General features: G+C 37.9%; 2 protein-coding genes across 2 annotated transcripts; both read left to right on the plus strand.

Annotated features, from left to right (window-relative positions):
- Positions 1-779: 779 nt before the first annotated feature.
- On the plus strand, positions 780-4394 carry LOC134630898 (trans-1,2-dihydrobenzene-1,2-diol dehydrogenase-like). Its single transcript, XM_063478668.1, has 7 exons — positions 780-869; positions 986-1097; positions 1183-1346; positions 2327-2579; positions 3225-3349; positions 3543-3693; positions 4080-4394. The coding sequence occupies exons 1-7, from the start codon at positions 780-782 to the stop codon at positions 4187-4189; spliced, it is 1005 nt and encodes a 334-aa protein (XP_063334738.1). The 3' UTR covers positions 4190-4394.
- Positions 4395-7197: 2803 nt separating this feature from the next.
- Positions 7198-11919, plus strand: LOC134620120 (trans-1,2-dihydrobenzene-1,2-diol dehydrogenase-like). The gene is made up of 7 exons (XM_063466116.1): positions 7198-7295; positions 7432-7543; positions 7629-7792; positions 9234-9486; positions 10067-10191; positions 10385-10535; positions 10922-11919. Exons 1-7 carry the CDS (start codon positions 7206-7208, stop codon positions 11029-11031), a joined length of 1005 nt encoding a protein of 334 aa, XP_063322186.1. The 5' UTR covers positions 7198-7205; the 3' UTR covers positions 11032-11919.
- The last annotated feature ends 1552 nt before the right edge of the window (positions 11920-13471 follow it).

The following is a 13471-nucleotide window of genomic DNA, read 5'->3' on the forward strand; positions in this document are numbered from 1 at the left end:
TGAAGAAAGTAATCTCTGCTGACAACATAGTGTCCTCTACTGGCAGCATGTTGCAGGAAGTTTACACAACCACCTGTCTGGCTAAATAGATAATATTTAGCTCAAGGGCAAGTGTGCTGATGCTTTTCCATAGTCATCCTGGCTCAGCTTACTGGTCAGTTAAATTACCTTGCGTTGGGCTCCATGAGCATTCTGTGAAGCCAGCATATCTATTTATTCCAGCAACCCCCATGAGACTCTGGTTTAATCATTGGCTTCTCTGTGGCTGTCAAGCCATTTCAGGCTAATCAGTTTCTCTCCCAGTGGAAAACAAAGCACCTCCTGGTTCCCATACTTGACCTGAAGTACTGTGGAAGACTGCTGATCTATGGGCAAGGTGATCCCTCACCCTGGCCTATACACATTAAACTCTGCACTACTTCATGTTAATGATTGGCCCCGGTGATCCCCATGTTACAGATTGTTGGACACAACCGGTTCAAACAACTTCAACCTGGATTGAAAGACCTTTATCAGCAACAATGTAGCAAAACAGCAAGGTGTGTGTGTGTGTGTGTGTGCGTGCGTGTGTGTGTGTGTGTGTGTGTGTGTGTGTGTTACAGTCACTACCTCTCCAGCATATAAATGCCGGAGCCTTCTATCTGCTATCACAAAGGCACAATAGTTTAGTAGGATCCTTCCTCTGAACGTGCAACCTTTCCAAGGTTACATCTCGCCAGCAGCTGAGATCTTTACTGAAGCAACACACTACTCATTTGTCACTTACCATATAATTCAACATGGCAACTCGATGGGGACTCTGTGGAGCTGGAAAGATCAGCCATGACTTCAGTGTGGCCATGAAGACTCTGCCTCCTGGAGATCATCAGGTACACAATATAAACAAGCTCAGTGCAGCTGCACTGTCACACAGGATATATCGTCCTTTCAACTAAAGAGATCTGCAATGTGTGTGTGTGTGTGCATTTTTTCTTGTTATGCACAGATTGCAGTCATTGCATCGAGGAGTATTGACCGTGCCAAAGATTTTGCCCGGAAGCATGGTATTCCTAAGGTTTACGGCAGCTATGAGGAGCTGGCCAATGACACAGAAATTGGTAAATTGGGAATAATTTGACTTCACAAATGGAGATAAGGGAGTGTTGGTTTTATTGTTTGGGAAAAAAACGTGTGTTCCCACAGACATTGTATATCTGGGAGTGCTGCATACAGAACACTGGAGAGTTGGCATGCTATTTCTCAAGGCTGGGAAAAATGTGCTGTGTGAAAAACCCTTTGCTATGAACTCCAGAGAGGTGAAAGACCTCGTTGCCACAGCCAAGAAAAATCATGTCTTCCTGATGGAGGTAAGGCTGAAGGGATGCAGTAGTCTCTGTACAGCTTTGCTCTGGTGTCACTTGCTAACAGTAGGGGTAATTGAAGGTGCTGTTTTGAAGCTATCACAACAAAAGAAAATAAATATTTGTTTCAGGATGAAAAATAAAGGTAATGATTTTAAATGTTATGCAGCAAAAGTGTAACATTTCAGGATACAGTTGGACTTGTGTCAGTATATACTGAAGTACGAATGGTTAAAAATGAAATAAAGCAGCTTATTTTAGCACAACAAAAACACTATAAATGGAGAGGAATGGCTTCCTTAGATCTGTAAAAAAGTTGAAAATATATCTACTGTGAGCTAGTTCAGGATATTATATTTTGTTTATGTTATATCTTGTAAGCATTTCAGTGCAATACTCCAGTGCAAAACCATTTATGAAATCGCAAATTGTTCTGAAGGGTATAAAATGTATAAAACAGATTTTAAAAAGGATGAGCAAAACACAAGAACAAAGTGTAAATTAATACACTTTAGTGGAACTAATAATTGTGTTTTGTTATCTTAAGACAGATTGAGGATAGCTGTATCCAGTCTATGCAAAGCCAGCAGTTTGCTGACTGTAGCTTCATAATTAGGCATCCTAACAGACAGACCACTGCTCATGATGTTCTCATCTAACTCAAAGGAAAATAGCAGACAATCATATTTTTCAATATCTTAAACATTTCCTATAAGGTGATAAAAAAAACAGGTCAAAATGTAACAAATAAATATTACTACTTAATCTCTGCTTAATGTGGCACAAAAATAAATGAGTTTGCATTTACTCTCCACTCCAGATTAGTTAAATATTACTGCCATGACAATACAAATTTGATGCTCACAAGACTCCATATAAGAAGCAAAACTGGCAAAAATGATGATTCATGGTACTTCATGGTGAAACTTGAGGTTCAAATGTTTAGTTCTGTAGCGAGACTGGATCATCTGCCCTTTTCCTCATAGGCCATCTGGTCCCGCTGTTTCCCTGTGTATGCTGAGGTGCGCAGGCTGCTGGCAGAGGAGGCAGTTGGGGATGTGAAGCTGGTAAAAGCCTACTTTGGCTCCCCTCAGCTCGACATTCCCCGATCAGTGCAGAAGGAGCTGGGTGGAGGAGCTCTGCTGGATATCGGAGTGTACTGCCTGCAGTTTGTGTTGATGGTGTTCAATGGTGAAAGGCCAGAGTCCATCCAAGCCACAGGGGTGCTGCTTGACTCAGGTATGATTCAGCACACAGATCATGTGTGCTGAGATAGGATGTAGATTAGTATCATTTACCACAGGGCATGCTTCAGCGATCACAAACACACACTTGAGCCTTGCCATAAAAATCAAATAGAGGAAGAGAAGAATCCCTTGTGTGATACAGGGGAATCACTTTTAAATGAATTGTCTAAAATGTAAACACCGCAGGACAGAATTTCACACAGAAAATCCAAGACTTATCATTAAAATGTCACACCAATCCAAATCCCCCCAGAGAATACAGTAATACGGTAAAACTGGCAGGAGAATATGTAACCGCATGTCTCCCCAAAAGCTATCTTTCAATGTAAGACCATCATATAATAATATAAAAAGCATATTTTTTTTAGTTTAATGTAAGCAATTTTTTGAATATATGATTATTTTTTTACTTACCCCCCCCCCCCCAAAAAAAATAAAAATAAAAATATTAAAAATAAATAAATGATTTAAAAATACATAAATAAAAGAACCTGGGAAAAAAAATCTGAACACTTTCTGAACCCAATTAAAATATATAAAAACAACACTGTAAATAAGCTGCAGAGGTCTAAAACAACATTTTAATGCAAATTTATTTGATGCTTTCAATAATTTCATGTTTTTGAATGTTTAACAGGAGTGGATGAATCAGTGGTTGTGACGATGAAATTCTCCAGGAAGAGGATGGCCTTGTGTGCCTTTTCAATTGCAGCCCGACTTCCAAATGATGCTGTCATTGCGGGCACTAAGGGTTCCATTAAAGTATGCTATGCTTGTCCTGTACAGGACCATTTGAGTTCATTAAGAAATTACAGGGACATGCAAAGACTTTGCTGACTGATGATTAATTTCACATTTAATTAAACCAGTATATTCAGACATAGATCTCACTGTATTTGATGAATTTGCAAATTGAGGGACTGAAACAATAGTTTGCTTCCTTTTTACTGTGCAGGTTCTTGGCCCCATGCACTGCCCCACCAAACTGGTGGTGAATGACAAGGAAACAGAGTACCCTCTGCCTGAGCCGTGTCTCCCTCTGAATTTTACCAACAGCACCGGGCTGCGCTATGAGGCAGAAGAAGTGAGGCAGTGCCTGCTTAAAGGTAGGTCATGATAAAAGGAAATTTGTGTATTTCTCTCTGAAGAGACAGTCTAAACCACTGCTTCAAAGGAAAGCTGAGTTTGTAAGAAGGACACTGCAATTTAGAGAATCACTTGCATTCTCAGGGTGACAAATGAAAATGTAGAAGTATACACCAATTGTACTCATCAGATTAGGACTGAATGTAATGAGTGCTTGGAATGTCCTTTAGCTCACAGAATATTACACTACTGTTATTTTTACTTCTAATAATAATTTACATAATCTTTATATTCCTGCCTTGTCATAAATTACAGTTCATTATGGATATGAACATAATTTACACTTCTTATCATTTAACATCTGTCCCTAAGCCAGAATTTGGATAAAACTTGTCTTCATTTGCAGGACTTAAGGAGAGCCCACGGATGCCTCTGGCAGATTCTGTCTTGCTGACGGAGATCATGGATGAAATCAGGAAACAAGTGGGAGTTGTCTTCAGCCAAGACAGCCAGTGACGCCACTGTCAAGCAGAGCTGTTTCACCTGACCAAATCCTACTAAGATGTAACAGAAGGAGTTGCTTGAGGCAGCTGGAATGAGCAGATCAATCAGAGCACCATGTGACAAAGCATGGCAGCTGTGAAGGACTCAGTAAATTTTTGGAATATGTAAATGTTGGTTGCATTATTAGGCAGTTTGCTCTCCGTATAGTCTTTTTAGCTTCAATATAGACCCATGATAGCTCAAAACATAGTTATCCTACCCCAGATCTACTATGTAAATACCGTGAAATACACTACATGAGAAACACTGCCAAATTTTGTATTACACAGATTAAGCAGAGAGATTGAAAATATGATTTAAACCAGATGAATCGCAACGTAAACAGATTGAGCAACTGCCTTGTGTGTCACCATCCTGTAATGAAGTCCTAGTCCTTTAAAGATAAACCCAGCTGTCACTGTGAGGTGTGTGATTGATGAATCCAATAAAGGGCTGATTGTGGAAGCCATGTTTCATTTCAAATATCATCCGCTGGAGAGAAGAAGAGACTTCGAGTGGCACATTTGAATCAAAGTGTTCTGTCATGTCTGACCCTTGCAGCGGTGTACAAATAGATTCAAAAATAGGTTGCACTGATTTTCAAGGTTAGGACTTAGAATGGCTCATTTAATACATTTAATAACCTTATAGGCTCACACGACTGATAAAAACTGAAGAATGTTTCACTGATATAAAATTTACCCCTTAAATTCAAAATGATAGATTTTGATTATTTGATTAATAGATAATATAATTATACACATATCTCTCTATACATCCTATGCTGTGTGTCTTAGTTAAAATAGGCTAAATAAATGTGACATGCAGCTTTAAACAAGGTAGTAACAAATATCAGCTCTAACATGTCCCCTGTTTTTTGAGAAACAAGTGAGCTGAAGTGATTTATGTTGTACAAATAAATAAATGAAGCTTTCCATTTTTAAATCAACAGTAGCTCAAGATATAACTAGAGCAGTTATTGTGCCATGAACCAACGTTTAGACTACAAAATATACAACTAATTTACAACTGATGTGATTTTAGTAGAATAAAGTTATATCAAACTAAACACATAACAGACAAATTAAAAATATTGCAAGTATTATTATAGGTACTTTACCAATCCAAAGGAAAATTAAAATGCCAGTGCAGCTTGATTAAGACAAATTTTTAACATTAGTCAGCACAAAACATAAAGCAAGGAAATAAAAGTCAATGTAATGTTATTACACATCGATTGAAGGCAAAGAGCTCCCCTTAGTGGGGTTAGACGAGATAAGAAATTGGAACAAAAAAGCACATTGGTTTAAATGCTCTCCTTTCATGGCTAATATTAGAATTCGGTTTTTAATACCACTCCGTCTGCATGGTGTTATTTTTATTCCACAAATGCAATAAATTTTAAGAAGACACATCATTGGTTCCAATGCTGGCAGCACTTTCTGGAAAATGTCTGGATGGCTGCTAAAAATGTAACAGAAGCAATCCTTTGTATCGTTCAACAATACTGCAACAATATTGCTTCAAAATTTACATAGCTGTTGCATTTTTAGCTTTTGCCTTTATTTCAAATGTATTTTAAATACCTTCATGTGGTGATTTTGCATTTTTGTTATCCTAAAACATTTAAACTGTTTTTATGTTTGTGAATGTTTTTAATATTTATTTATTTATTTATTCCTTCTTTTTTTCTTTTTAGCATTTTGTTTCTTTTCATTGATTCAAAGCTATATTATATAACAATGCAATGCCCGTATCTCCATATATCTCCACTGTGATGCAAAAATACTGGCAAACTTAAAAAGTTACGTCATAAAGTCCACATGTATGCTGTGTCGCCACTCTGAGGCCGAGTACAGTAGCTGCTGAGTTGAACCTAATCTCTCAATCAGCGGTGTCCAATATGGCAACCAGGTGGGGAAACTCAGTCATGACCTTACGGTGGCCCTGAAAACTTCCATCTGCTGAACAACAGATATGTCTTTTATCAAACCACTGTTCACAAATCTACCCAGTCATTCAAACATAAAATTTTCCCTCATCATTCAGCGGTTAGACGTGCTGTTGAAATCAGTTTCTTACATCATTTTATTGACACAGTGTTGTGTATCTGGAGTAACACGACAAGAAATCCGCAAAGTATGGTAAGAAAGTTACGAAACTCCCACCAGCTACGCATGCGTAATCGGTCACGTTATGGTCACTCGTATGATATACCATAGGCTATTTTACTTGGGGGGGAAAATGAACAATAATAATAATACCTGATTTCATTTATTACATATGAGATTGAATTAGAATAATATTAGAAGAATATTAGAATTTCATGGACGTGATTTAGATGTCACGTACAAGAAACAGTAAGTATAATGTTACCATGGATACAGTGAGACACACTCTGTACACTGTTTATATATTTTTGAAAAGCGTAATGCGCTAAAATAATTAATATCAGTTTCCTGTGCTGATATGCTGATATATATCATGGGATTACATTAATAGTGATGAAATCTTAAAAATGAGCGGAATCTTGGGCAAGTTCTGTTGCGTAACCAATGCTGTGTTAGTACACATCTACCGTCAGTTTTAAGATTTTAAGAAAAATATCAATACGCCCAATAATATGAAGCAAAAATAAACTGTTAATAAATATTGCGAGAATCTTTATTTCCTACGTGAAGAAAAACTTTGTATTGGCCGAGAGTTTTAAAAAGACAGGTCTGATGAAATCCATGTTTGGTTTTTTCCACGTTATTCACACGCCCTTTCTTGCACCACCGCTAGAAGTCGCTTAATATCAAAAAGTATGTATTGTTCCTAAAAATGGACTTGTGCAAACAAGCTAAGAGGCAGTTATTTTTACAGGGCAGTCTCGTTTAGTAGGTGTCTTCACCCGATCTTGCAGGATTTCCGAGAGGTCATAGCGCAGGCTTTTTCTTTTTTTTTTTCTGAAGCAGCACTACAGCCTTCTCATTTGTCACTTGTCAACATGGCAACTCGATGGGGACTCTGTGGAGCTGGAAAGATCAGCCATGATTTTAGTGTGGCCATTAAGACTCTGCCTCCGGGAGATCATCGGGTACTCAATTTAAGGAAGTTCGGTACAACATTGTCACACAGAGTGTCCCCTATGCACTGAACAGGTGTGCAGTGTGTGCGTTTGTTTGATTTTGTTTTGTTGTTCTTTTTCTTTCCTTTTCTAATGTTATGCACAGATTGCTGTCATTGCATCGAGGAGTATTGACCGTGCCAAAGATTTTGCCCAGAAACATTGTATTCCTAAGGCCTATGGCAGCTATGAGGAGCTGGCCAACGACCCAGAAATTAGTAAGTTGGGAATAATATGACTGCACAATTAGAGATAAGGGTGTGACGGTTTTATTGTTTGAATGAAATACTTGTGTTCCCACAGACATTGTATATCTGGGAGTGCTGCATACAGAACACTGGAGAGTTGGCATGCTATTCCTCAAGGCTGGGAAAAATGTGCTGTGTGAAAAACCCTTTGCTATGAACTCCAGAGAGGTGAAAGACCTCGTTGCCACAGCCAAGAAAAACAATGTCTTCCTGATGGAGGTAAGGCTGAAGGGATGAAGTGCTGTCATTTATAGCTTTGCCCTGCGGACACTTGCTAACAGTAGTGGTAACTTAAGGGTCAGTTTTTACAGTGCCACAGAATAAGGAAAGAACTGTCCATTTCAGGATGAAACCCAAGGCAATGATCTTAAATCTTATAAATCTCATTTTTTTTAAATAATTTACTAAGAAAGTGGAAAAAGGTGCAACAATTTATTAAAATTTCCAAATATGCAGACCAACACGTTATACAGTTTAAGGCAGAAACACAGTTTGAACAATTGTAATAACCAATAATTAGTATGACCTAGGGAGGTCACAATGCCAGAAATGCACTCATAGCAGTGAAATTGCATGATTATTGATGCAGCACAATTCAGTACTAAAACAAAATGTTCATCCCACATACTTTAACATAAACTTCATTACTGTAAAGTTTATTTAAAACACTAACATGGAGGCAGATTATTTATCCAAAATGTTATATTTTGTTAACATGTTACATTAAATTAGCGTAAGCATTTAATGTGAGCTACTGCAAACATTTCAGCCTAGTGAGGGGGAGACAGTCTTGTCAGGACCCGCTACCAACAATCCTTGAATTAAACACTGGAAGTACTTCATCTATAAATCACAATTTTTGGGTATGTTTAAATACAACAAGCCATAAAATCTTCGTATTAATATTCCCTCCCCATATCTAACTGGACATGGCAGATGGCTCATAGGGGGTAAAATGATTGGTGGGGTTTTTTCTCTACTATTGTAGGGTCTTTACCTTACAATTAAAAGCACTTTGAGTCAAGTGTTGTTGTGATAAATAAAATTGAATTGAATTGAAAGTGGAATTATTGTCATGCATGCAGCTGTTGTAAAAACAGCAATAAGCAAGTATAAGTCACTAAACTAATGCCTTTTCAAAACACAGCAAAAGTTAATAAACAGTTTGGAAAATGTTATTGTTATTATTATTATTTGAGGGTTATCAGCCTCACAGGCATGCAGTTAACATTATCTGTACTCAGATGGAATGGAATTCAGTGCGCTATTGCAACCTGTGGCCACAGCCAGACACATCTGCACCTGGCTTGATGATCACATTTTAATTCCCATTTCATGCACAATACACCTGCAGCTTTCAATGTTTTTCTGTTCTTGCTTCTTCTAAATTAACTGTTAGCTACATAAAATTCAACAGTGTATTTGTTTTTGGCTTACACCAGTAAGAAACCCAATGGTCAAATTATATACATGGATTGTAAGAAATTGCTATTCCTATTATTTTACATTATTGACAGGAAAAATTATTGTTCACAGTACAGATTTGCCACAACAGTCATATAACTGAGGAGCTTTATAATAAATGCCTGCTCAGGTGAAACTTCAGTTTCAACTGTTTAGTTCTGTAGCGAGACTGGATCATCTGCCCTTTTCCTCATAGGCCATCTGGTCCCGCTGTTTCCCTGTGTATGCTGAGGTGCGCAGGCTGCTGGCAGAGGAGGCGGTTGGGGACGTGAAGCTGGTAAAAGCCTACTTTGGCTCCCCTCGGCTCAAAGTGCCTCGCTCAGAGCAGAAGGAGCTGGGTGGAGGAGCTCTGCTGGATATCGGAGTGTACTGCCTGCAGTTTGTGTTGATGGTGTTCAATGGTGAAAGGCCAGAGTCCATCCAAGCCACAGGGGTGCTGCTTGACTCAGGTATGATTCAGATCATGTGGGAGAAATAGGATGTATGTTAGTATCATTTACCACAGGCCGTGCTTCAGCGATCGCAAACGCACGCTTGAGCCTTGCCATAAAAATCAAATAGAGGAAAAGAAGCACACTTTGTGTGATACAGAGGAATCACTTTTAAATGAATTGCCTAAAATGTAAACACCGCAGGACAGAATTTCACACAGAAAATCCAAGACTTATCATTAAAATGTCACACTAATCCAAATCCCCCCAGAGAATACAGTAATACGGTAAAACTGGCAGGAGAATATGTAACTGCATGTCTCACTGAAAGATATCTCAGTGCAAAACGATCATATAATATATGTATTAAGCATTTTCTTTTCTTCATGGAAGGCATTTGGCAATTTATTGAATATTAAAAAATAGTTTCTTTCGTTGTGTATATTTTCATCTTCTTAAAAAAACTAATAAATAAACCTAATTCCAAACTCAGTTGAAATATATAATAAAAAACTGCATCTGCAGAGGTCTAAAACAACATTTTAATGCAAATTTATTTGATGCTCTCAATAATTTCATGTTTTTGAATGTTTAACAGGAGTGGATGAATCAGTGGTTGTGACGATGAAATTCTCCAGGAAGAGGATGGCCTTGTGTGCCTTTTCAATTGCAGCCCGACTTCCAAATGATGCTGTCATTGCGGGCACTAAGGGTTCCATTAAAGTATGCTATGCTTGTCCTGTACAGGACCATTTGAGTTCATTAAGAAATTACAGGGACATGCAAAGACTGTGCTGACTGATGATTAATTTCACATTTAATTAAACCAGTATATTCAGACATAGATCTCACTGTATTTGATGAATTTGCAAATTGAGGGACTGAAACAAAAGTTTGCTTCCTTTTTACTGTGCAGGTTCTTGGCCCCATGCACTGCCCCACCAAACTGGTGGTGAATGACAAGGAAACAGAGTACCCTCTGCCTGAGCCATGTCTCCCTCTGAATTTTACCAACAGCACCGGGCTGCGCTATGAGGCAGAAGAAGTGAGGCAGTGCCTGCTTAAAGGTAGGTCATGATAAAAGGAAATTTGTGTATTTCTCTCTGAAGAGACAGTCTAAACCACTGCTTCAAAGGAAAGCTGAGTTTGTAAGAAGGACACTGCAATTTAGAGAATCACTTGCATTCTCAGGACAACAAATGAAAATGTAGAAGTATACACCAATTGTACTCATTAGATGAGGACTGAATGTAATGAGTACTTGGAATGTCCTTTAGCTCACAGAATATTACACTACTGTTATTTTTACTTCCAATAATAATTTACATAATCTTTATATTCCTGCCTTGTCATAAATTACAGTTCATTATGGATATGTACATAATTTACACTTATTAAAATATAACATCTGTCCCTAAGCCAGAATTTGGATAAAACTTGTCATCATTTGCAGGACTTAAGGAGAGCCCACGGATGCCTCTGGCAGATTCTGTCTTGCTGACGGAGATCATGGATGAAATCAGGAAACAAGTAGGAGTTGTCTTTAGCCAAGACAGCCAGTGACGCCACTGCCAAGCAGAGCTGTTTCACCTGACCAAATCCTACTAAGATGTAACAGAAGAAGCTGTGGGATGTACTATGAAGGAAGTTCAACATAGCCAGGGTTATTTTGCAATGGGTGGCTTGACAAAACCTAAAATCTAAAACCCAGAGAAAATGCATATCACAACAGTGTTTCACAGCTTTTTCTGCTAAGCTAAGCTTTCTGCTTCACATTCACATGAAAAGGACAGGTTTAGCAACACATGACTTTTTTCTATATAAAATTATCCCTATAACTGCCTCCTTCTCTATCTTTTGCCGGGTACCAGGAAGTTCTTGGGCGCCTTGAACCCTGGGACCCTGAGCTTGGCTCGTACCAAGGTGGCCGGCCTCTAGCGGGGTTGGGTGCCCCCTTGGGCGTGGGTGCCCCATTTAAGGCCTCCCTCCTCCTCCTGGGATGGGCATGCAGATATAGGTGAGATGTGTGGCCTTAGGGCTTCAGTGCTCTTGGGGGCTGCAGATGGCCCTGTTCTCCTGGACTGCCTGCCTCTGGCTCCTGGGGGGTGTTATGACAGCTTCCTACCCCATTTTCAAGTACATTTTGTGACAAAGACACACTCAAACTCAACACTCTCTCTCTTTATCTTTCTCACACTCACACACTCCACAAGAAGATTGTTAATTTATGTACCTGTGCATTTTTGAATGTTTGTGTTCCAGGTGTTGTATATTTGTTTTTCTTACAGGTGCAGCAGTTGGCAATACGTTGTGCATTTGTAATCTATCGCCTACAGATCATAATTCTGATTGCAAAAGCTGCCAGGCAGGACAGGAGTTTTTTTTTAATGAGCATGATTCTTTCATTAGTGTCACTTTATGGGCTCAGAAACATTTCTAAATCACTTTATGTAAACACAGTTTGCTGCTCTATAAGCTCTATCAGGTAAAGAAGCCATATGATCCAGAAATAGAAGAAGAAATACTGACATTTTCCTTTGGCTAAAGTTCATTAAAATGGACTGAAGCAAAGTGCAAAACTGCTCTATGGTCAGATTAATAGAATTCAAAATTATTATTACAAAACATGGACATCATATCCTTCTGACTAGAGAAGAGAGGTAACATCCAGCTTGTTATCATATGGTTTGTCTTCTGTGTTCTATTGTGAATAAAATTTGACAACTTCCTTTCTGTAAATATAATGAAACAAGATGAAATATCTGTGAAGTATCTATCTATCTATCTATCTATCTATCTATCTATCTATCTATCTATCTATCTATCTTTACAAGGTTTTTGTTGTAAGATATGACTTAAAAGTTGCTCATTTAAAAGATCTTTCTACAATAGAGAATCTATATTGCATTTAAAATGTGTTATAAATAAAATAATCAGAGAAAAATGGTTATTCCAGATGATTTTAAACTGAATTTACAAACATAAATTAATACATTATACATAGCTGACCGGTCAGGCAGGGATGAGAAAGTTCTGAGTTTTAAGTTCAACCTAATGCATTGTTACCCCATTAATCTTGCTTCATAGTCCACCCCTCTGCGTGAGGCAATTGAAACGAGCAAATCAATCAGAGCACCACATGACAAAGCATGGGAACAGTCACTCAGATTAACCACCAAATTAAAGAGTCATCAAATTTTTGGAACATGTAAATTTTGGTTGCGTTATTAGGGAGTTTGATCTCTAGTCTTTTTAGCTTCATGGTAGAGCCATGACAGAGCAAATTATAATTATCATACCCCAGAGCTACCGTTTAAATACAGCAAACTGCTTGAAAAATATTGACAATGTTTTTATTACACAGAAGAAAAAGATTTAAATCAAACAAATCGCAGTGTAAACAGATAGAGCTACTCCCTTTTGTGTCACCATCCTGTGATGGAGTCCTAGTCATTTAATGAAAAAAACCAACAGCTGTCACTGTGAGGTGTTTGATTGATTAACTCAATAAAGGATTAATTGTGAAAGCCATGTTCATTTGAAATATCATCCACTGGAGAGAAGAAGCAACTTCAAGTGGCACATGTTGAAGTGTTCTGTTGTGTCTGACTATTGCACTGGTATAGAAACAAATTCAAAAATAGGTTGCACTGTCTGATTTTCAAGGTTAGGACTTAAGAAAGGCTTTTTCAGTCAGGGAAGGGTATGGCTTATTTAATATTTTTACTTTTAATTTCAACCATTTGGGTTCGCAGGACTGACAAAAACCTGAAGGATATATAGAATTATATATAGTAGGGCCATGTCTAAATATATATATAAAAACACACATATTTATGGATACATACATACAGAATTTATCCCATGGCTTCAAAATCACATATTTTTATTATTTGATTTTTGGGTAATTTAATCATAGATATATCTTTCTATACATCTGCTGTGTTTATACTAAAAGCTTTTATGCTATTTAATGGGCAGGTTAAATAAATGGACTGTGCAG

Source organism: Pelmatolapia mariae, linkage group LG1 (genome assembly GCF_036321145.2).
Source record: "Pelmatolapia mariae isolate MD_Pm_ZW linkage group LG1, Pm_UMD_F_2, whole genome shotgun sequence".
Taxonomy (NCBI): domain Eukaryota; kingdom Metazoa; phylum Chordata; class Actinopteri; order Cichliformes; family Cichlidae; genus Pelmatolapia; species Pelmatolapia mariae.